General features: G+C 39.7%; 1 protein-coding gene across 1 annotated transcript in view; it reads left to right on the top strand.

Moving 5' to 3' along the window:
* LOC126353878 (protein kintoun) overlaps positions 1-25,177 on the top strand; it is a 95,731-nt gene that overhangs the window by 65,457 nt on the left and 5,097 nt on the right. The window contains exon 3 of the mRNA XM_050003073.1: positions 2,905-3,119. Within this exon, the coding sequence (XP_049859030.1) occupies positions 2,905-3,119 (215 nt within the window). The remainder of the gene's footprint in view (positions 1-2,904; positions 3,120-25,177) is intronic.

Below are 25,177 nucleotides of genomic sequence, written 5' to 3' on the forward strand. Positions count from 1 at the left end.
ATAAGGAAGTTATATACAATACATTTGGAAAATAATAATAACAAAAAAAAAACCACACAGTTCCAATACATAAAAGGAATAGGCTAATTTTCTCATGTTGTAAGAGCTGATTTGCAGTCAAAATAGTGTCTTGTTTTTAATGCTAGTTGATCATGCAACAAATTTTTAACAATAGATGGGAATATTTATATATATTAAATTCTTCTAAAAGGATAATTTTGTAGACCTTGTCAACTATATGCAAAATTTCCATGCTAAGCAGGGATGGAGGAAGAATAGTGTTGATGTATGTGAATTCTCACTGTCTTTGTTGAGTTCATGCTCATAAAAACAGGCCTTTAATGCCCTCCCTGTCAGTCCTATATAAAGACTCGTATGTATATTACTAAAGACTCGTGTGTATATTACATTGTATTTTATATACTCCAGATTTGAGAAATTTGTCAGTTGGAGGTTTCTCATTATGTAGAAACAGCAGCTTGGTGGCATTTTGGTGGTAAAGGACACATTGATGTCATATTTTGTAAACAAATTAGGTCTATGATATGAGTTGTTACCTAGAAATGGGATTGTAGTGTATTTCTTAGCAGTAAGACCACTTTTATTAAGTGTAGAGGAATTTATTTTCTTGTTGGTTTTATTGCTATAACATTATTGCAAAAGGTTTGATTGATATCCAGTTTTGACCGCTATATACTTTGTTGTTGAATTTCGTAGCAATAGCAGAAGGCATTAGGAACACCTCGATAATGCAGCGTAGTATGAAAGAATGCCAATTTGTGCTTAAAGGGGTAACAAGAAGAGGCATGAATGTGGTTATCTGTTGTGGTGGGTTACCTAATTTCATCATCCACTAAACATAGTTTCAAGTTCAGAAAACTCATTTCATTATGCTGCTTTCATATTTCATACCAAAATTTAAATTTTGGGTGGAAGCAGTTCAGTGACTGTCTTAGGATTCATGCTTAGTAATCTAGCATGGTCTTTGGGAGGGAAGAGGGAGTTATTGGAATCAAAAGCCTCTTTAAACTGTTTAGTGAAGTTAGTACTGGAGTCTTTGCTAATGGTATCAGTTCTGTTATCAGAAAAGAATTCTAATGTTTTATTTAGATAGTCAATAATACAAGATAACTGAAGAATTGCCTTTATCTGACTTTATTATGACAACATTTTGTTGATTGAGCTTCTTATTAATGAACTACACTGCAAAAAGAGAATTATTTTTTCTTTTTATGACTGCTTTTTGTGATAAGCTCATTAACCTTGCAACCTGTCATAGCTTGTTTGCATCTGTTGAGCTCAGCGGTACCCACAACAGTTTTCTCATCAACAATAATCATGTACAGTACGTACATTTCTGCTCGTTTCACAGCATTATGCTTCTATGAAGAAGACATTGACAACCGATAGAACAATACCAAGTAAGTTTCTGTAATATATTTCTTATACTTCATATAAATGCATAGCTAAGATCTAAAGATTTATAATATCTCTAATTTTGTAGGCTTCTGGAGATGACATATTAATTTGTTGAAACCTGTAAACCATAATACAATATATATTTGCAACTGATGACTGAATATTCTTCTGAATAATATATGCTGCAGTTGCTGAAAATTATAGCCACGAATAAAATAATAAAACAATTACATAGTGTTTTATGAGGTTTCAGCATTTCAGCTGTGTGATGTTGACTTCTTGCAAAAATATTTCAGCTGACAAGCAGGCAGCCATCTTGAGTTTTGCACTGGAGAGTGCTTGTGCTTGTGGCTAAGTTTGCACCAGAAATTGGAACAGTGGCACATATGCATAGGTCTTGGCTGCATGAATGCCCTCTGTTGAACTTAGATCCTTCTTCTGAATATTGCTCCATCTGAAGCACACAGGTGTATATATGACAGTTTTATTGGATGCATGCCTCTATCAAATCATAGGCCAGCATATTTAAAATTTACTATTAATTGGTGTGAAATTTTGTTTTTGTCAAGAAATTAAAGAAATGCCCGGTCTCACACTTTATGCAGTTGAAAGCTGCCATCACAATTGATATCTTCAGTCAAATGTATCTCAACAGATACCTAAATAATTAAATCCCAGTAGGAAATTGTTGTGTCCAAGATTTTTGTGATGGAATAATCCAAGAAATAATTCTGGAGAAACGCTCACATATGGCTGACTTACTGGGAATGTTGAGTATGGTGATCACATTCCACACATACCTTTTGTGTGTTATGCATGTTGTATGGCCAATGTTTGCTTTGTTTCATTGATACAGTATTCTGTATACCCCATCTTTCCATAAAAACAGGCCTTCTTTTACCAAGCTGAGAAGAGCACATGTCTTTCTAGGTGGCTGGATGATTACTTTTGTAGGATTATGCCCAGTTTAGGTTAAATCTGGCCATGTACATGAGAAATGCCCTGGAGTTAACAGCTTCTTATCCTCTTTGTCTTGTGACTGGCCATGTTTACTCCTTGCTAAAGCTATGCTAATCAGATATGAAGAATATCCTTTTTCCTTGAGCACTGATGGGAGACATACACAGTGTTTGTCCTATGCACGAGCATGCAGTGGAGGACATCCGTAGTTTCAGAAGGATGGGGGCAGCTAGACAGCAGCAAATACGTATCTGTGTATTGAAAGAAATATAGCTTGAAATGTAAACAGATGGAAGATTGATGAAAGAAGGTTTGATGAAAATATCTATGTATAGATGTCAAATAGTTAATGATGATGATATTGTAGATAACAAGCTAGAGAAATAGCACTGAAGGCAAAACTGTTATAGGTATTAAGTGAAGTCATTTTTCCTTTCTGTTGCTGTAACACTTATTACTGTGGAACACAGTTGAAAGAAATTTTTAAAAACCTTTCTGAGAACATTAATTTATTTTTTTTCACAGAACTTGAGTCCAAGGAAAGGTATCCTTAAACATCCAGGACGGGTGTCTCGCAGTTTGTCTGAATCCAGTGTTGATGAATATTCATGGTCATCATCATTAGACATTGTGGGCCAGTCTGCTGGGTCTGATATTTGCATTCCTGAGGAAGAAGAGTCTGGGACGGAACACAAAAAGACTGTTCGTTTTAAAGATGATGTATCAGAAAAAATTTACAGGTATGAAATATAGAACTTAGATTAGATAATTTAGTTGACAAATACTAAGAAATTCCACTATGGTCTCCCTCCCACCCTCTCCCCTCTGCCCCTCCCCATTCCCCTCCCCATTCCCCTCCCCATCCCCATCCCCCTTTCCCCTCCCCCTCTCTCTCCCTCCAATGAATCTAATAACAGATGTGTGCTCATAAATGAGATCAGTGATGAAGCTTTTATGATCAAAGTAGATTATTATTACATTAAGAATTATTGTGTGATTTGTATGTAAATGTTTGGAAAGGGGGAAAGTTTTTCATAAATCATTAAAATGTGATCACTGCTTGGAATAAAGCTATAATTTCATTTTGAATGATAGTTCGTTAGAGATACAATACATTATGTACTTGCAGAAATAGTCGCAAACTGTAAAATGCTGATAATCATCTTAATTCATGATGGAAAGAAATTAACTAGCTTCAAAAATACAGGTTCTTGATACTGCGATGGCACTCTTAAAGAAATTGCACTATAAATATATCAGTAGCAACAAGTACGGAAACACTTCTTCTGTAACGTATGATAAGTTTGTTACCCAAGCAGGAACTCATTTATAAATATGTCAAACTGTCATATCTGTCTGTTTGAAAGTGCTTCTTCAAAACTATTACACAAATTCTAATGTGGATTTTTTTTTAATTTATTTTTTCCGGGTAACTTGAGGATAGCTAGGGACACCTTATAGGCTTTATTTCATCAAAATTGAATCCCAAAAAGCTATTGTAATTGAAAGTTTTATCCATACTAATATTATGAATTTGAAAGTAACTGTGTCTGTTACATTTTCATGAGTAAGCTGCTGAACCAATTTAAATGAAATGAGATATGGAGATAGCTTAAACCTTGAGGAAGAGCATAGACTACATTAGAAAGTGTGTATTACAAGATACTTATTGCTTTGAAGAATATTACACGAATTAGGAAAGAACACTATTTGTGTTCAAAATAAGCCAAAAACATGAAATTGAGTTCATTTGAAAGCTCTTTTAGGATGGGATCACTATCAGAAGTTTTTTTATGCTTAAGATAGTGCTGTAAATACCTTCAAAAATTAATTTTTTGTGTGTGTAAACTCTTAAAGCTTTTTAAATAAAACAAATTTGATTAACATTCTACATTTTTATTCCTCGTGTCTGCATATTTATTTCTCAACGTAGTCATCCTGGTGAAGAACAGATATATCCTAATGAGAGATCAGTTTGTTGATACCATTACTCTAGAATGTTTGACTTCGTTAATGGAGCCACAACCTCACCTCTTCTTGAACTGCTTCATCACTATCAAAGTGAAGTGTTCGTTAAAAGTTTTTGGAAAAGATGAAAAGTGGATGAGGCCAAGTCAGGACTGTATGGAGAATGGTTAATGACAGTGAACCAAGGTGTCGGATTGTTGCAGATGTAGAGCTTGTGTGTAGTGTCAGCATTGTCATGCTGAAGGAGAGGATGCTCCATGTCTGGACAAACTCTTCAAATTTGAAACTCAGTTACAGCACCCTGCTTCTCATGCACTGATACAGTTATGGTACACACTAAGGTTTGGAACCCTCTAGCAGATATGTAGACATGAAGAATAAAGATGTAGAATGTTAATAGCACTTGTTTTATTTAAAAAGCTGTAAGAGTTTTCACAGAAGAAATTCAAAGGCATTATCTTTGGACGCTTCCTCATATTTTAAATGTTGTTCCTCTTCCTCATGAGCTATGCATTATTGTATGGATACATGTGGATGCAAAAAAAAAAAAAAAAGAGTTTATAACAGATAATTGGACAAAAAATACAAAATTTGCCTTATCAGTGTGAAATTAAAAAAAGACAAGAAGTTGAAAACATATAAAAAATCAGTGCAGCTGAATACCAGAGATAGGCCTAAAATCAGTTATTTATTAGTTCTTGTTGCTTACTGAGGTTCAGCATATCAGCCCAGTGCATCATGCTTCTAGCCAGTCAGTTTTTATGCACATCATTTCTGTATTGGATAATGTATATGTTTGCCCTGAAGTAGTTTGAGGGTTTCACATTGCCTTTACTTCCCTGCTGCTTATGGAAAGAATGTCTGGATACCTACGGAATGTGGAAAATGCAGACAGTCCATGTGAATGTAAGAAGCTAACTATGATTTCATTCTTTTCCAACTATGCAGGCTAACCACCATTGTCCATTATATTCACAATCAATATATCTTTTATGGTGTCATCAAATGATATCTTAACACTGTCATCAGCTGCCACAGTTCAATTTTGCTTTCAGTAGAGTCCAACTAAAGTGCTTTTGTTCTTGCTTAGCAGATTAAAGGTATGAAGTTTTTGTGTCCCTTCAGTTATACAGTATTTCTGAAATCTACCTGTAAGCTTCAATTCATCATTTTCATGATCTTCCATAGTAACTTACTCGAAACTGATCCCTTCTACATTATCTGTGGCAGAAATATAAAGTTGTTTGGGTGTCGTGATTTAATCTGTGTACAATTGTTGCAGACTTGGTCTTGCAGCCAGTTGCTTGGATGTTCCACCAACACCATGGATGACTCTTTCACCACGAGAGCGGCTGAAAAATGCCACAGGTCTTCAATGTGGAAATTTCCTTCATGATACCACAGACTGATGAAATTCTTTCTCATTTTATACTGAGATGCTTCTCCATTAGAGTAGTGTGTGTGTGTGTGTGTGTGTGTGTGTGTGTGTGTGTGTGTGTGTGTGTGTCTATAATCTTTGGTCAGAAAGTTATCAAATAGGACTTGAACAGATGCAGATCAACATGTCATATGAGAGGAATTCTTATATGATGACAAAACTCGGGTGCTCAAGCTTGCTGCCATACTTGTAATAAGCTACAAAGGGATGAATTGTTTCTTCTGTGTTGGTCCAGTGGAAACCTTGAACTTCATCCTGTACAACAAAGGTGTAATTCTCAGCAAAATCACAGGTCACTAGGATCTCACCTTCTTTAAGCCCAATTTTCAGTCTTTTTTCTTTTTAAGACTGATTGTTGACTGGCTGCAAAGGAATGTTGTGTAAATGGTTTCTGTTTGTCAAAAAAGAATCAGTAAAGTTGTCGAAGGATTTTGTGATGGTTTCTAAAAATGTATGATCAACAGAGACCCATTGTTTTAGTCAGTTACCTGGTCAATATCGTTAGTATCAAAACAATTCTTGTAAATAATTCTTAAGTGTTTCTGGGCCTTGACAGAATTGACATTCACTAAAGTGGCAAGCAGATAATAATGGTTGCACAAAACTCTTGCAATGCAATCTTTGTAGATTCTTACTGGTCTGTCATCATTCATTGCTAGCCGAGAAATGTTACACCCAGTCAACAATACAAACACTATGTGTACCACAACTTAAAACTAAATTCAGTTTTTGGGACATAGCTCGGCAGTTTTTGAAAACCCAGTTAGGAGCTCTGGATAGTTGTCTTTGAAGTGTACATACATTTCTTTCAAATTACTTAGAACTAATCTGTTGTGCACTTGAATTTTATCTCAATCAGCTCTTATGAGCACAAAATTATTTTTGCCAGGTATTGACATGCTTATCTCATCAGAACTAAATCGGCAGTCATCTGACTGGGGAAAGACGAAATACCCTTGGTTGTCAAAAATCTTTTGCTTTTCTAGTGTTACTTCTCTTGTTTTGTTAAAATCCTTTTGAAGTTATCAGTTTCTTAACACTCTATCTCTTAGGTAAAATAGCAAGACTTTCCATCTGTTTCCTTTGAGATGTGCAAGAACAAAATTTCTCTTTCAGATGAACTATCATCTCTGATTCTGAGTGATCATCTAACTCTTCTTCATCAGAAGACAGCAACAGTACTTCACTTTAGATTTTTTAAAGTATACTTTGCCTCACATAGTCACTTTTACTTAACTGATGAATCACCAACAGATTGCAAAGAAGCAGTCAAAGTTTCTAGGGCTGCCCTTGCAGCAGTATCTTGTTCATCACTACAACTTAAAATCTTTTCACTTTTTTGTTTGACCTCAGAACACACTAGATCAGGGCCTGCCACAGCATGCCAAACTCCATGCACGCTGAGTGTGCAGGCCATGTGCGAGCCAAGGCTCACCCTGTTTCGGCTTTGCTTGGTCCTTCTCAGAAGTACCTGCTACAGCGTGACGTTTCATTAGTATTACGATGTGGCATTTTTTGATCGGTACAACTTTCTTCAGTTCGGCACATTTGTGGTGCGAGTGCTTTTTACCTTTCATTATTTGTTCGTGGTATGCAGGATATTCACAAGTCCATGGCTGTTTACACAAAAAGATGCAGTCTAGCAGTCTATTGTCACAAATCTCTAAAAATGAGTGGGAATGACAGAAGAGAGGGATGAGAATCCTCAATTTATGTTATGCAGTTGCATAAGCAATGGATGCTGCAAATTTGCTGTAAAATTACAGTACAATCCCATGCAGAAAGAATTTAAAGACTTAATTGACAATTTTCACTTATGCAGCCCATGGGGGGAGGGGGGGGGGGGGGGGAATAATTTCTGAAGTTACATGCGTTACTCCACTGTCAGTTAAAACAGTTTCCAGTAGAACTGAGTGAAGAGAATGGAAATTTTGTATGTTATGGCAAAGTTCGTTGGTTAAGCCAAGGGACATGCCTGGAATGATTTTTCAATTTAAAACTCACTGTTATTGACTTTATGAAGGGAAAGGGGTTGCAGGAACAAAAATCAGAACACCTGAAATGGAGTGCAGACCTCAAATTTTAAGTGGACTTGACTGTGCACTGTCCACAGTAAGACAATGCAAGGGGAGAAACAACTTCTTTCTGATTTTATGGTGATACATTTAAAAAGAAAATCACATTGTAGAAGGGGCACATTCTGACAAACACAGTCTAGTCGCCTAATCTCATTGGCGTTAAAGAAAATGCAAGGTTTAGAGAATTCCTTGTGACACTGAAAGGATTGAAATGAATAGTTTCCTAAACTTTTTGGGGACAGTGCCAGTATCACATCTGTGTTTGAGCCCTTTTGCTGTTTCAGTCGAAAGTGCCCCAGTGCATGTCCAGATATAACTGATGGATCTGCAAGGTTATTCCCATTTAATGAAAAATGCTTTTATGTTAACTGTCCAGAGGTCTACATTGTTTCCCTGAGGTAGTTTGTCCATGCCTCCATAACATGGTTGCAAAAGTTCTACAATTTTATGATCAACATGTGTGAAAGACCTTTTTCAGTTATGAAATTAAATAAGTCATAGTTATGTGGCAACTTGAGTCCCAAAACTGTGTGAAATTGTGTAAGTTTGTCCGTGTGCCATAGTTTGTATTGGATTTGATATTATATTATGTATTCAGCGTGCCAATAATTATTAAATGATACTGAAAATTTGTTTAATTTGTGATCTGTGGTGTTGAGAAATGTGAAATATAAACCAAGTCGAATGCAGTGTGACTGCACTGCCATTCCAGTGTGGCATGTTCACAGTTTCTTCCTCTTCCCCTCCATGCTCTCAGACAGCGTGGTGATGGGGGAAATGTACAGCAAGGCTGAATGCTAGTGTGCTCTAGCCTGGGAATGGCCCCCAGTTCGAATTCTTGGCCACCCCTGCACTAGTGTTATTGTTTTCTTTACTAGACAAATTAGAAACTTCCTGTTCTGAATTTTTTTTTCTGCCACTTGTCACATATTTTCTGACATAATGTTAGGAAATATTTTCTTTCAATCTTCCATTGGGAAATAGGATGCAAGTCCTCCTTATGGTTACTGCAACCCTTTTTATTAAAAGGATTGCAGCACAAAACTGGAATTTTAGGCATTTTATGTCATTCTCAAATGAGCAGTCTAATTTTCACGAAATGTTTTCTAAGTTTAGTGCATCAGCTTTCTGTGTTTAGTAACATGAGGTATGTCCAAAAAGTAAGTTGTGTTTGGTTATATAAAACAAACGTGTACAGACACAGAAAAAATATTTATTGACAAAAAAAAAAAAAAGAATCTACAACTGTTAAACTGCTTTTCTACATAGCTTCCGAAATTTTGTAGGCACTTGTCATAGCTTGGCACAAGTTTTTGTATGCCTTCTTCATAGAAGGTTGCCACCTGTGTATTCAACCATGTGGTAACATATTCTTTCAGCTTGTCGTCATTGTTGAAGTGTTGACCACCAAGGACAGATTTTAGGTGTAAGAAGAGATGAAAATCGCTAGGAGCGAGGTCCGGGCTGTACAGAGGATGATCAAATGCATCCCAGTAAAATTCCCATAAGAGTTGTTTGGTCACATTTGGCGCTTGGGGTCTGGAATTAATGTGGAAAAAAAACACCTTTTGACAGTAATCCTAGGCGCTTGTTCTTTATTGTGTGGCATAATTTCTTAATGGTCTCACAGTAGCCATGTGCATTGATTGTTTGGCCTCATGCTAAGAAATCAATCAGCAAAATGCCTTTTCTGTCCCAAAAAACAGTGCACGTCTTTTCGAGGTGTCAAGATTTGCTTAGGCGTGACCTTCGTTGGGGATGAAGTGTACCTCCATTCCATTGATTGCTGTTTTGTTTCAGAGGTGTCGTACGATACCTGGAGAAAGAAAACCATTGCTTTCTTAATTGTAGTGAGTCAAAAACTGAAGTGCACTGCCCATCTATTGTTTTTTTTTGTGTTGTTCAGTAAGAATTTTGGGTACCCAACATGAGCAAAGTTTTCAAAATTTCATTTTTTCAGTAACAATTTCATGAATTAGTGATCGTGACATTTCCAAAACTTCCATAGCAAGGGCACTAAGTGTAAACTTACGGTTGTGCTCAATCTTCTCTTCAATTGTGTGAACCAGTTCATCAGTAACTACAGACATTCTTCATCGTGCACTTGATCACATCCGTCTAACCATTGAACACTCATAGCATTTTGTCCATAAACCTCGCAAATCTGCTGATGAATTTCCTTTCGTTTAACTTTCTTTGCATTTAGAAAATGAATCACAGATCTGATTCCACACACAACGGCATTTCCAATTACTGCTGACATTATAAAGAAGCACTACAAAAGACACATCAGCAGCAGCGATCTGAAAATGGCGTAAATGCCTTCTCCTTGAGTCAGAGTAACTGCCATACATGCTCGGAACTGTGATTGTAGAGTGGCTGCGGACAGAAATAGAAACGGAACTTACTTTGTGGATGACCTCATACACAACATTACTACTTCATTTTTTCACATCCTGGAGTGAAATTTAAGGTTATGTTAATAGTTCGCAAATATCAACTGCTCATAGTCATATAAACTTACACACTTGCACATGTTTGTTTTGAATTTCATAGAAGCTCTCTCATGATACAACTAGAATTGATATAGAGGAGTGTATAGTCTAACAGCCTCTTGTTTCCAGCCACAAATTGTATGCTCAGTGAAGAATAATACAAAGGCTGCAATTAAGACACTCTGTCTTCTACACCTCTCTCTATCGTAAGTGTTCTCTTATGATCACTAGTTCCACAGCATTGAGAGAGAGTCTTGGTTGGTAGAATTTCAAATGAATGGGAGGAGCTGTGGCAAGTTTAAGGTCTTTGTCATTCCTCAGATGCGCAGTTAATGAGAACACTGACTACAAAAGACTGGTATATGGCTTATTGTCCCATTTCACAACACAGTTTCAACATATCACTTTCCATCAATACACTGATAGTAATAAAAAAATTAACATAATAAATACTTTACCTTTGCGTGTAGCCCCGTGTTACGGCAGTACATTTTTCACAACATTAAATAAAGACATTTCTTTCAAGTGAGAGTCCAGATTGTGCTTGGTAGGGTGAGTGGCAGAATGGCAGGCCATTGGTCCCAGTGACATGCTGGTGCTCGAGAGAAATGTTTTATTCAACTTGAAATAAACAGAACATCATTAGCAGACATGCGCCACTCTGGTGACACTGGCTGGTGACAGCTAGCTGTTGGCTGGCTTCCGCCCTGGCAAAGAGATGCATGCATAGGCATCTTGCATTGATGGGGCCAGGAAACAGACATCGGCTTGACAATAAGACACAGCCGAGATGCCAGTGCTGCTTTCCTACTTCCACTGCAGTGACATTCAGCTACAGAATCGCCACATCCAGTAACTGAGGCACTGCTCGTGTCCACAATGGAGGCGAATGAAGACTGCCATGTACAGGACAAAACCTGTTGTCCTTTGGCAGGAGTCTGGTGATGGCAGGTATGTTTGGCAGGTCAACAGCACTGTGGCAGGAATTACCATAAGGATACTGAGTGCAGGAGGCAGCAGCCCCAACCCTGATTCCAACTCATGGGAGCGGTGCCCTGTCAGCTCATCTAGCATGGGTGTGGTGTCATCATGGTGCACCAGGACTCTGAATGAATCTGCCTCAAAATTCACAACTATTATATGATTCTGAGTCAAATCTGTTGCACTATTACCCATCCTCCAGTTACATAGCTTGCTGCATGTGTCTTGCTTTGGTGTGGTGTCATCGTCATGCCTGTTTCATCCTTACCTCTGCACAGTGCAGTTTTTCTAAGCATGGCTGGCTTGTCTCATCCTTCTGCGTATGTGTTATTGTGACCCACATGTTGTCGCACTGCGATTACTAGCTCGCAGTTGCTATTGAAACACTTCACAGTGGCTTATTTACAAATTCCTACTAGTTCCACCAAAAACTGGGTAGAAACACTACACAGAATGTCTGGTGTACACTCAACAGATTCAGCCCTGTCAAATTGATCATCCACCCTGTGAATTCATCTTCTCTTCTTTTGCCTCCGTTCACCCTGTTCTGAGGTAATATATGTGCCTGTACTGTTTCTGTCCCAACATTTGCAACACAACAATTTACACCTTCTTGTACATTCCCTGTATCACTTAAAACAGCAACTTTGTCTGCAGGACCACTCTTCATGATGCAAAAATCACCAGCATATGCAACTTCTTTGTGCATCTGGCCCAGGCTCTCCGGTGTCATGACAACACCCATTATTACACAGTGGGGCAGATACTACTGCTCTTAAATCACCCTTGTATCCACACTTAATGTCTCAGACACAGCCCACACTCATTCCTGCTACCTCCAACTCCACAGTTCCTTAGCTTCAATGACATCATCATTCTGTGCATTGCATAAATTCTCAGGAACTTGTAATATGACAGCCTCTACAAATACTTCAATCTTCCCACTCAAAAGATTGTCCAACCCTCTCTGATGATCTTCCCAACTCTTCATCAGACCAACAGGTTCAACTACACGAATGGTAGAAGGATGTCCTGCAGGAACACATGAGCTGTCCACAAGCCTGCTCCTTTCCCTTTCAGCTTCCTCCTTCTCCATTCTTTCTGCTTCCTCTCTTTCCTTCTTTTCCATCCCCCACATAATCAGCATATTCCTTGCATCCCAAGTCTCTTTTTTGATCAACCAATCCTTGTGCTCACTCTGCAACTTCTCCCTGCACTGCAAAGTTTTGTGGTAAGTTCTTTCCTTCACCTCAGCACCAATTGCTTCTAATCTTTTAGACCGCTTTGCACCTTATGTACGTTTTCTTAAAATTCTCAGTGCCTCCTCTGTGGTAGCCCCTTGAGATATTGAAAACCCTGTTCCCTGTGATACTAACCACAACGTGTTTACCTCTTATGAATTCTACAAACATAAGCAAAAAGAATTACCTAAACATCCCACAATCCCAACCCTTCTCACTGCCTTACTTGCTTAAATACTGGGCTATATTTCTTGCTCTGCACAAAACAAAATCAAATTACTAGAACACTTCAACATAACCATATCATATTGCATTGTACTGTAGCTTAACTATTGTCACCTGAGTGGCTGCTCATAATTACTGCTATATATTGAAACAATCATTAAACCTAGCTTTACACTACTTGGTAATGAGTCACACCTCTTACTCTTGGTACCCTTATTACCCATATCATTTACCTACAAGCACAACTCAAACACTTGCAAAAATCCACTGTCCTACCATGACCTTGCTGTCGAACAAAAACAAAACAAAAAGTGTGCACTCGACCCACCATATGTCAATGAAACTGCACTCCTGCAGGTGTTGCATCATCTTCTCATTCACACATGGCACTTGTAGGCTCTGTTTGCTGTCACCATGAGGCCTGGTATTGGGTTCGAAGATCCCCTGCTGTCACCACTCTGTTGAGTGCAGATGGCACTAAATAAGCTGATTGTGAAGTGACAGGCCAATAGCCCAGTGAAACACTGGTTGTTGCAATAAATGTTTTATTCAACTTCTGACACATGTCACATCATTAGCAATGTGAGACAGACCCACCCCATTCTGGCAGCCCTGGCCGACAGTGGCTCACAGGTGGCTGGCTTCAGCCCTGGCGGAAAGATGGAAGCATAGGCATCCTGCACTGTTGATGTCATGCCAAGCAACAGTCAGAAGCCTGTCAGTAGGCCACAGCATTGACATCGCAGGCACCCTTCTACTTTTCTGTGACAGCGCTCTGCTACAGAACAGGCGCACCTATCAACTCTAGCCCTGCTTGCGTACACTGCGGAAGCGGGTGAAGAGTGCCATGCATGGTACATGAGCTGCTGCCCCATGGCAGGTGTCTTGTGACAAAAGGTGTGAAAGGCTGGTCAGCGGTGCTGTGGCATCAAACCCCACAACCAGATGCAGTGTAGGAGGCAGCTGGCCCATCCCAGTCTCAAACCCTTGTCTGCAGCTGTTGGTATCTAGCTGTCTAGCATGGCCAAAATACTGAATTCAGTCTTCTGAAGTTGTTTCACCATGGAAGATCGTAACACTGTCCCTCCTTTCAATTGTCGTACAAACTACAATATGGCAGATATTGGGATAACCGATCGCAGAACTGAAAATCAGCTACAGTTGCTTAGTAGTGGAAAGGCTTCAGGACCAGATTAGATACCTGTAAGATTTCTATAAAGATTATATGAAAGAGCTTGCTGCCCTTCTAGTAGTAATTTATCATAGATTGCTTGAGCAATGAAAGGTACTTAATGACTCAAAAAAAGTGCAGATCATTCCTGTTTTTAAGAAAGGCCATAAGACAGATCCACACAATTATAGACATACATCGTTGGTGTAAATCTGTTGTAGAATTATGGAACGTGATTTATGCTCAAGAATTATGATGTTCTTGGAAAATGAACATCTCTATAAAAACCAACATGGATTCTGCAAACAGAGATCCTGTGAAACTCAGCTCGCTCTGTTCCTCCATGAGATCCACAGTGCAGTGGACAACAGTGGTCAGGTTGATGCCATGTTCCTTGATTTCAGTAAGGCATTTGACACTGTCCTGCATTGCTGTTTAATGGAAAAAAATACAAGCTTACAGAGTATCGGAGCAGACCTGTGATTAGATTCAAGACTTTCTTGCAGATAGAATTCAACACGTCGCTCTTTATGGAACTAAATTTACAGGTGTAAAAGTAATATTTGGAGTACCACAGGGAAGTGTGATAGGACTGTTGCTGTTCGCAATATATATAAATGATCTGGTGGAAAGTGTCGGATGCTCTTTAAGGCTGTTTGCAGATGATGCAATTATCTATACCAAAGTAGCAACGCCAGAAGATAGTAAGAATTTGCAGAATGACCTGCACAGAATTGATGAATGGTGCATACTCTGGCAGTCGACCCTGAACATAAATAATGTAACATATTGTGCATACATAGGAAAAGAAATCCACTGCTTTGCAGTTATACTATTGATGACAAACAACTGGAGACAGCATCTGCCGTAAAATATCTAGGCATAACTATCCTGAGTGACCTTAAATGGAATGACCATATGAAACAGATAGTGGGAAAAGCAGACGCCAGACTCACATTCATCAGAAGAATCTTAAGAAAATGTAACTCATCCACGAAAGAAGTGGCTTATAAGGCACTTATTCACCCAATTCTTGATTATTGTTCCTCTATCTGGACTCGCTACTAGGTAGGACTGATAGAGGAGATAGAGAAGATCCAATGAAGAGTGGTGCATTTTGTCACAGGATTGTGATGTAGATGTAGACCAGGTGTTGTGGTGGTGCTGATGGACTCTGAATAAATCTGCCTTATAATTCAGACATATTTATACGACTCTGAGATACATTTGTTGTACTGTTACCCAGCCTCTGGTTATGTTGCTCACAACATGGGTCTTGCCCTGGTGGTGTGACACTACTTCAGCTATTACCACTGCATGGTGCAGGCTTCACCAAGCACAATTCTACTAAGAACTGGGCATCGATGCTACTCAAGACACATTTTTAATGGCTTTAGTATGTGTTCATAAAAGATTTGTTTTCGATTTGGGAAAGAGTACGTTTGTGTATACATTACTACTGATGGAGTTCTGTGAAGCTGCAAGATTCAAGACTAGTATTTGGACCGAACACAGGTTGGAAATCATCATGCAAGGATTGCACACCACTTCTCATGTTCTACGTCCTATAGTTACATCATCAGTTATCAACAGCATAGGAAAAGACAGATTGCTATGCATTGTAAAGAAGACACGCCAGTTGCAGACAGGCACAATTAAAAGACACTCACATGTAGCTTTCGACCACAGCCTTAGTCAGTAAAACACACACACACACACACACACACACACACACACACACACACACACACACAGAAGCAAGTGCACCTCACGTGCGCAGACTAGTGCCAAACTTCGGTATCTTGAGCCAAACACAAAATCACATGGGATGCAAGCAGCAATCTGGAGCAGTTGATGAAGGGGTAGGAATAGTAGTGAATGGGTGGGGAGGGAGATGAATAATGTCTTGTGGAATGGGCAGGCACTAGACTGCCAACTTGTGCAGCAACAGGAGGTTATGGGGCATGGAGATGGTGGAAAAAAGGAGCAAAAAAGGAGAGGAACGGGCTAAGATGGGCAGATGCCTTGGCAGAAGAGTGCAAATGAGCAGGGTGGGATACGAGAATTCGGGGGAGATAATAGGACAGAAGGGTTGGAAACTGTTGGGTGGATTGTGTGGGGACAGTATGTTACCATAGGTTGAGGCTGGAAAAATTACGAGAGTGGAGAATGTGTTGTAAGGATAACTCGCAATTGCGCAGTTCAGAAAATCTGGTGGTGGAGGGAAGGATCCAGATGGCTCAGGTAGTGAAGCAGCCATTGAAATCAATTGTGTTATGTTCAGCTGCATGCTGTGCCACAGGGTGTCCTTATTTGCTCTTGGCCACAGTTTGGCAGTGGCCATTCTTCCTGGTGGCACCTGGTTGGTAGTCATACCAATATAAACAGCTGTGCAGTGATTGCTGGTAAATGACATGGCTGCTTTCACAGGTGTCCCAGCGCCTGATGGGGTAGGATAAACCTGTGACATGACTGGAATAGGAAGTGTTGAGTAGGTGAATTGGGCAGGTTTTGCACCTGGGTCTTCCATGGGGATGTGATCCATGTGGCAAGGGGTTGGGATTGAGCATGGCATGCGGATAGACCAGGATATTGTGGAAATTGGGAGGGTTATGGAACACCATTTTAGGGGCAGTGGGAGGTAACTAAGGTAGGATGTACCTCATTTCAGGGTGTGATGACATGTAGTCCAAGCACTGGTAAAGGATGTGGTTCAATTGTTCCAGTCTGGGGTGGCACAGGGTGATGAAGGGGACACTCCTTTGTGGTTGGTCCTTGGGGGTAGTGGGAGGATTGCAGGTGTGAAGGGGAATGACAGGGGCGGTCTGTTTGCAGACTAGGTATGGGGGATAGCGCCTGTCTGTAAATGTATTAGTGAGGCCTTCAGCATATTGAACAAGGAAGTTTTTGTCACTGCAGATATGCCATCCTTGGGTAGCCAGGCTATATGGGAGGATTTTTTTGGTGTGAAAAGGATGACAGCAGTCAAAATGCAGCTACTGTTGGTGGTTGGTGGGCTTAATCTAGACAGAGGTGCAAATGGAGTCATCAGAGAGGAGGAGGTCAACATCTGCATTGAGGAGACAACATGAACTGGTTGGGGGGAGATGTTGTGATTGTGAAAGAATGAAGATAAGGTGTCATGGCCCTCAGTCCAGATAATGAAGATAATATCAGTGCACCTGACCCAGACTAGAGGTCTGGTGTTTTGGGAGGCAAGGAAGGTGGGTGCCCATGGCTGTGCTACAGATTAGTTTATATACCTTAGTGGTGGGGACAGTGGAGATTTGGTGAAGGAAGTGGTTGGTGCCTTTGACGGTGGTTGTGCGTGCGTGCGTGAGGTGTGCTTACGTGTGTGTGTGTTTAACTAATGAAGGCTGTGGCCGAAAACTATATGTGAGTGTCTTTTAATTGTGCCTATATGCAACTTGACGTGTCTTCTTTATAGTGTATAGCAATCTGTCTTTTCCTACTTTGTTAATATTCCCACCGTGAGTTTACCTTGTGTGATACAATAGATTTGTAATTTAGGAGTAAAGGAGACCACCGATAGTGTGTGTGTGTGTGTGTGTGTGTGTGTGTGTGTGTGTGTGTGTGTGTGTGTGTGTGCGTGTGTGCGTGTGTGCGTGTTAGTTTAAACTAAATTCTTATGAACATGTGTGCATGTCATGGTGAAAAACAGTTTAATAATGAGTAATTTATATTAGTACTTAGTACCTTATTTCTGTTTTCAGCTGAACATTGTGTTCCTTTATGGTGGCCTGCACCATATAGAGGCCCAAAAAATTTTTACTATTGGAGTGTGACCTTTTGGCTTCATTATGGAAATCAAGCTCTCAGGGAAAGGAAAAAAACGTATTTTACTTTCAAAAAATGATTTAAAAGTTGATATTACGCGGGGTTTTAGCAGGGTTGGAACTGCAACTTTTTATGGCTATGTACAAGTCACCACTTGTCTCACACACAAAATATTAAAAATACTCCATGACACGTCCATAGGCCTCCCCCCCCCCCCCCTTTCCTCTACACAGTATTGTATGAGCACCCTTGACTGTGAAGTTTAAGATGATTGCTTCAGAGATGACATAGTTAAACAGTAGTGGCAGTAACAGACTAAACTTGTCTAAATGTCAAATCATCTCTCTTAATTGGGTTGTCTGCCAGTTGTTTACACTCAGCATATGCAATGTTTTGTCTTTGACAAACAAGTTTCTCTGTATCACTTTTATGTCATCTGTATTATTTGTGATGTGAGTCTTCAGTTTTACTGTATATCCTTGAAGAATGTGGTTTTGTCATATCAAGAAATAAGTAGGCATATACATAGAAGTCACTAACAATAAATGTGGCTATGTCTGGAAGTGCAGTACTTATGGAGGTCCAGTGTAGGATGTAATTATTGTACAGCAGCAATACTTGGTAGGTATCCTAATGTGCAACTGATTTATGCTGGAAAACAAATTATTTCCAGTTGTGGCCTCTAGGTGCAAATCTGGTGCTGCACACTGTTAGTATGGCACCCATGCTGTCATTTGACAGGCCATAACATGAGTGAACACTGTGGCTATGGAGAAGAGAAGCTGTTATTGAAACTGCTTCATGTAATGACAGCCGTTACAGTGCTGTATTAAAAGAGTACCACTGAGTGAAAGGTCTGAGACGAGGTCCGATTTTATTAAATGCTTTAAGGAAGATTGCAATGAAATTTGAAAACATGGGGGATCTCGAGTGACACCTGGAAGAGGAAGGCATCCTATCCCAGTGGAAGTTATTGACAAGGTTGCTATTACTGTAACTGACCATGCAGCACAGCCCCTTTAGTACTGCTATGCTCATGTAGTGTCAGAGAATTGTCCATGCTGTAGTCAACAATATGGAAAGTATTGCAGTCTATTTTACACTGGTACCTACACAAGGTCCAGATGGTGTAGCAGCTGAAATCTCATTATCTCCAGCAACATTGTGAATTTGCTCTTCAGTGTCTGTCACAGATCAAAGTTGATGACACATGGCCAGGCAATATTTTATGGTGTGACGAGGCATATTTTACACTACAGAGTGCAGTGAATACACAGAACTGCTGAATTTGGGGCACTGTTAAACCACATATTGTGCCCAAAGAGCCATTGGACTGATTGTATGTGGCTGTGTGGTGTGGATTCACAAGCACCTTTATTCTCGGTCCGTTCTTCTTTGAAGGTAATACAGCCAAGAACCTATACGGTGTACTGTAATGTCCACTCGTTATTGACATCGCCTTGTACAGCAGGTGATTCCTGCTTTGGAAGAGCCCAGTTGCATTTCAACCACAATTTTCATGCAAGATGGGAGACCACCACACGTCACTCCCCCTATGAAAGGTCTGTGTAATGCAACTTTCCTCAAACATTTTATCTCCAGAGGTTTTCCAGATGAGTGGCCTGCAAGATCACCTGATCTGTGGGGCCATCAGAAAAGAAAGGAAAATGTTTGCCAGGGACACATTTCACCTCTACCTGATCTGAGGGCAGTACAAAGGAACAGGTTGCTCAGATTCCACCGGAACTGCTGCAAGCAACTGATTATCACATCGCTTTATGGGTGCAGCATCTCATTGATGTCTCCAGTGCTCAAATTGAGTAAGAAGTGGTTAGTAATAAAATCAGCATAATGCCTTTCTCTGTTGTTTGATCTTTTGTGCCCACGTCCCATTCCTAATCCATTCGCGGTGCCAGGTCTTCACCTGGTGACCAAAATTGGAGATAATATTTTTTCCAGTGTAAATCAGTTCTGCATTAATGCATTACAATATCTACCAAATGATGATTACAGCCCGTGCTAGACCTCTGTGAGTAGCTGAGGTTTAATTATAACCACCTGGTGTGTTCTCCATATGAGTGGAAGGCAACTTAGTGAATGAGGGGCATTGCTGGCAATAATTACCGATATGGTGAGAGAATAAGAACAAGAATAAAAATTTCTTCCTCACTGTATTACCCTGTTCTTTTTTTTTTCTTCTTAAAAAAGTAGAGAGAGAGCCATTCCAACCCATTTTGTCAAAAAGAGTCAAAGTATAATGCATTTTAACATGGCAGTTGACCACAAGTGTCAACAAACAAGAATTTAGACTGCCACTGGGAGAGCCATGATGGACCAGGAATGGTCTCTTTGCTCATTTCAGAATGAGAAAAGAAAATAATAATCCACATACAACACAATCCAAAGTGGAGTACACAAAGCATTTGGTAATGGTTACTACCTAATTGCATGTTGAGGTTCGCTAGTTGTAAATGAAATGTTACAGGTCAGACCCATACTGGTATCTTACGGAACCACGGTTCACAACATCCCCCATGTAAAACTGTCACATTAAGTGTCCATACTATTATGACTACCATATTCTTCCTGGCATTTATGAAGCATGTTTTGATATCTCTATCCTTGATGATCAGCGAACATGATAGCAGTAATGGTTTGTCCCAAGCAGGAACCTGTATTTAGGCTTTGGAGTGATCACTATACAGTTTTTGTTGCTAAATATTGTCAAACTGTAATTGTAAGCCATGGGAGTAATATATGAACTATTTTGTTGAATTTTGAGTGATGTACAGTATATTGCCTGTGTGTCTTCACATTGGCAGATTAAGGCAGATTTCTGCTAGTGCTCCTTCCTTTGTAACACCAGCATTTTTTGTGTGACTTTCTGCCTCATTCAATGCTTTGGCATTAGCGAAAATTGTAGGAAGATTAATCCATTCTTTCTCAGTCCCTCCCTCCCCATCATCGCCCCCCTTTTTTTTTGAAATGACAAAGTATTTTGGTGTTTATATGATATAGTAATGTGAAATAACATAAATAAAGAAAGGATTAATTTTTTAAAAGTACTCAGATGAGTGGAATCATCTGATTTATAAATAGGATGATCCATCTATCTACTGAAGTGTGTGTCTCCACATATACATTTATCATCATTCCATTTGACAAGCAGGATTTTACTACTTGTATCAAAGGCAAAGTCATAAATGCCATAAGGCAATTTTTCCAATTGCTTTGTTTATTGAAAAAGACACTTTTCAGTTCTGTTTCCTCACACTACACCTGTTCCCCAAAATCCAATGTTTCACAGACGCAGCAAGAGATCTTGACTAGTGGAATAGATGTAGATGACCTTGAGGATTTTCAATACACTCAAGCGTATTTACCACACCCTAGATCCAACACCAAGGCCAGTATTTTTGTCACTTCCTTCTTGTAGTATAAATCGAAATTGAAATTGTAACTATTAGAAGCACACAGAGCTCATCATTTGTATCCAAATCAAATTTGCTTACTTCAAATGAACTGTTTTGGTGTATAATGGCCGTAATACCTCACAATCTTTTCATTGACACTCAAATTTTCTGAATATGTACCAAACTGCTGGAAGGACTCATTCATCTTTTGTAATTAGTGGTCTAACCTTGAATCCTGTATCATGTTTGCTGTCATGAACTTGATCATTATCATTGAAGTGAATTAGAGATTTTATCTTCTGATATGTGTTTCGCAATATAGCTTTCTTGACTATTTCCAGTCCTAACTCATTGTCTTCAGACCAGTAATGCATTTCTGGTGGAAGTATGTGCTACCCTGGCGAAAAAAGTAAGTGCTGGAATGCTCTCTGCTCTTTCTGCCAGTAAAGAAATCATATACAATTTTAGAACAACTTGCATGATTCTTTATTTTGTTTTGCATTTCTTCTGGAGCTGCATCAACTGAAATGTAATTTTTAGGAGTTGCAGCATATTGGCTCAATTTTATTGTAAGTCAGCTGTTGGCTGCGAGGTTTCCCCTATTACTTCATTATCTGCAGTCCCCAAACACATATTTTTAGTACTTTGAAAATGAACTTCCACTGATCCAGGAACATCCAGAACCTTCACAGTACCTGTTGCACCATCATCTGCCTCATCTTCATCTGTCAAAGCATCAGAGCCAGAGGAAAAAAAAAACACATCAACATTTTCATTGTCTTCACCAATCAGTCCTTCAAAATTATTATTATTTATAATGTCTAAAACTTCGTCCATTGTAGTGCCTTTGAATACTGTCATAGTTTACTTGCATTTTCTCTGTTTTATTGTGCTACACTGAATAAATGCAGTAAATGAAGCAGGCAAAAAAGAATACAGACGTCTCAAAAATGAGATCGACAGGAAGTGCAAAATGGCTAAGCAGGGATGGCTAGAGGACAAATGTAAGGATGTAGAGGCTTATCTCACTAGGGGTAAGATAGATACTGCCTACAGGAAAATTAAAGAGACCTTTGGAGAAAAGAGAGCCACTTGTATGAATATCAAAAGCTCAGATGGAAACCCAGTTCTAAGCAAAGAAGGGAAGGCGGAAAGGTGGAAGGAGTATATAGAAGGTTTATACAAGGGCGATGTACTGGAAATGGAAGAGGATGCAGATAAAGATGAAATGGGAGATACAATACTGCGGTAAGAGTTTGACAGAGCACTGAAAGACCTGAGTCGAAACAAGGCCCGGGGAGTAGACAACATTCCATTGGAACTACTGACGGCCTTGGGAGAGCCAGTCCTGACAAAACTCTACCATCTGGTGAACAAGATGTATGAGACAGGTGAAATACCCTCAGACTTCAAGAAGAATATAATAATTCCAATCCCAAAGAAAGCAGGTGTTGACAGATGTGAAAATTACCGAACTGTCAGCTTAATAAGTCATAGCTGCAAAATACTAACGCGAATTCTTTACAGACGAATGGAAAAACTAGTAGAATCCGACCTCGGGGAAGATCAGTTTGGATTCCGTAGAAATGTTGGAACACGTGAGGCAATACTGACCCTACAACTTATCTTAGAAGCTAGATTAAGGAAGGGCAAACCTATGTTTCTAGCATTTGTAGACTTAGAGAAAGCTTTTGACCATGTTGACTGGAATACATTCTTTCAAATTCTGAAGGTGGCAGGGGTAAAATACAGGGAGCGTAAGGCTATTTACAATTTGTACAGAAACCAGATGGCAGTCATAAGAGTCGAGGGGCATGAAAGGGAAGCAATTGTCGGAAAGGGAGTGAGACAGGGTTGTAGCCTCTCCCCGATGTTATTCCATCTCTATATAGAGCAAGCAGTAAAGGAAACAAAAGAAAAATTTGGGGGGCAAAATAACTGATGATGGTTGAAGTAGAGAGGATATAAAATGTAGACTGGCAATGGCAAGGAAAGCGTTTCTGAAGAAGAGAAATTTGTTAACATCGAGTATAGATTTAAGTGTCAGGAAGTCATTTCTGAAAGTATTTGTATGGAGTGTAGCCATGTATGGAAGTGAAACATGGACGATAAATAGTTTGGACAAGAAGAGAATAGAAGCTTTCGAAATGTGGTGCTACAGAAGAATGCTGAAGATTAGATGGGTGGATCACATAACTAATGACGAAATATTGAATAGGATTGGGGAGAAGAGAAGTTTGTGGCACAACTTGACCAGAAGAAGGGATCAGTTGGTAGGACATGTTCTGAGGCATCAAGGGATCACCAATTTAGTATTGGAGGGCAACGTGGAGGGTAAAAATCATAGAGGGAGACCAAGAGATGACTACACTATGCAGATTCAAAAGGATGTAGGTTGCAGTGGGTACTGGGAGATGAAGAGGCTTGCACAGGATAGAGTAGCATGGAGAGCTGCATCAAACCAGTCTCAGGACTGAAGACCACAACAACAACAACAACTGAATAAAGTCTTCTATTTGCTTTAAAAGTAATTTATTAGTGGATTTTCATTAATCTCAGTCTTTCTTTTTGTGTTATTGACTTGAGTGGTCTGTTATTCGTGAGTGTCCTTGCATCGTTCATCCAAGTCTCATGCCTCAGCAGTGTGTTTACATTTCGCAGTTATAAAGCTAAGTGCTGACAAAGTTTTTTGTGTACTATTGTGCAGTTATTAAATTTAATAGTTTTCAATGGTGTTTCATGCTGTTTGTGGTGAAATAACAATTTAACAAACTTTTGGAAATGTTTGCTCGCTGTGTTTTTTAGGGTTTTATATTCATTGAAGTTGTTTAGTAAATTTTGTGATTTAGTTTTCAGCTGACATTTCTGACTGTTTCCATGAATAGCTGTACTGGTGTAACTGTACTCAGGTGACATAGACGTTTAGTTATTTTCAGTAACTGTAAAATTTTCCCATGAGTGAGAAGTGTGGCACTCCCGCCAGAGGTTCGAGTCCTCCCTCAGACATTGGTGTGTGTGCCATCTTTAGTGTAAGTTAGTTTATGTAGTGTGTAAGTCTATAGACCAATGACCTCAGCAGTTTGGTCCCATAGGAATGAATAGTGGGTTCAGTGTGGTATTTGTTTAAAGTATTTTCATTGGAGGGGTGGGGGGATGCACTGGGGAAGCCAGTGGGCATTCTAGTGAGATCATCTCCTGGGAATGCAGAATCTGTGGTTTCTAAGTTGATAGAGGAGCAGGAGCATAAGATATGTGCACTGCAGGTGCAGCTACAATACACAAAGGAGGAACTAGATAGGTTGAGGAGGGTGAAGGGTGCTGGGGAATAGGAACTGGCAGTTGGAAAGAAGGCAGCTAGGAGAAGGAGGTACTCAGACAGTTGTACTTTGTGTATAGGCAATAGATTTGATCAACTGTCAGAGTTAAGTGGAGGGAAGCCTCTTATAGCTGTAGGTGTAGGAAACATGCAGCAGTCCTCAGCAGTTAGGAGGCCTAAGTCAGTTGAAAAGTCTAACAGAAAGAAGAAGGTTCTCCTCCTAGGTAGTTCACACAGTAGAGATGTGGGCCAGCAGTTGCAGGAAGCGTTGAGGAGTGAGTACCAAGTTACCACCATTGTGACGCCTAGTGTAGGGTTGGCTCAGGTGACTGACAGCGTAGGAAAGTTATGTACGAATTATGGAGGAGGATCAGGTAATGATAGTGGGTGGAGCAGGGAATAGTCTTGATAGGGACGGGAATATTGTGTAAGTGGTGACCTGGTAAAGAAAGCTACTCAAACTGGTGCATTTCGTGCAACTGTTTCAGTGTCATGATAAGCCTCATCTTAATGCGGCTGTTAGGTGCATTAACATGAGGCTGGAGAAGGTACTGATGGCAGAAGGCATGGGTCACATTCCAGTGGTGCCAGTTGAGTCTATCAATAGATCAGGTTTCACTAGGTGTGGCCTGCACCTCAATAGATATGGGAAGGGGAGGCTGGCAGAGCTTATA

The sequence above is a fragment of the Schistocerca gregaria genome, chromosome 1, assembly GCF_023897955.1.
Source record: "Schistocerca gregaria isolate iqSchGreg1 chromosome 1, iqSchGreg1.2, whole genome shotgun sequence".
NCBI classification, from domain to species: Eukaryota; Metazoa; Arthropoda; class Insecta; order Orthoptera; family Acrididae; genus Schistocerca; species Schistocerca gregaria.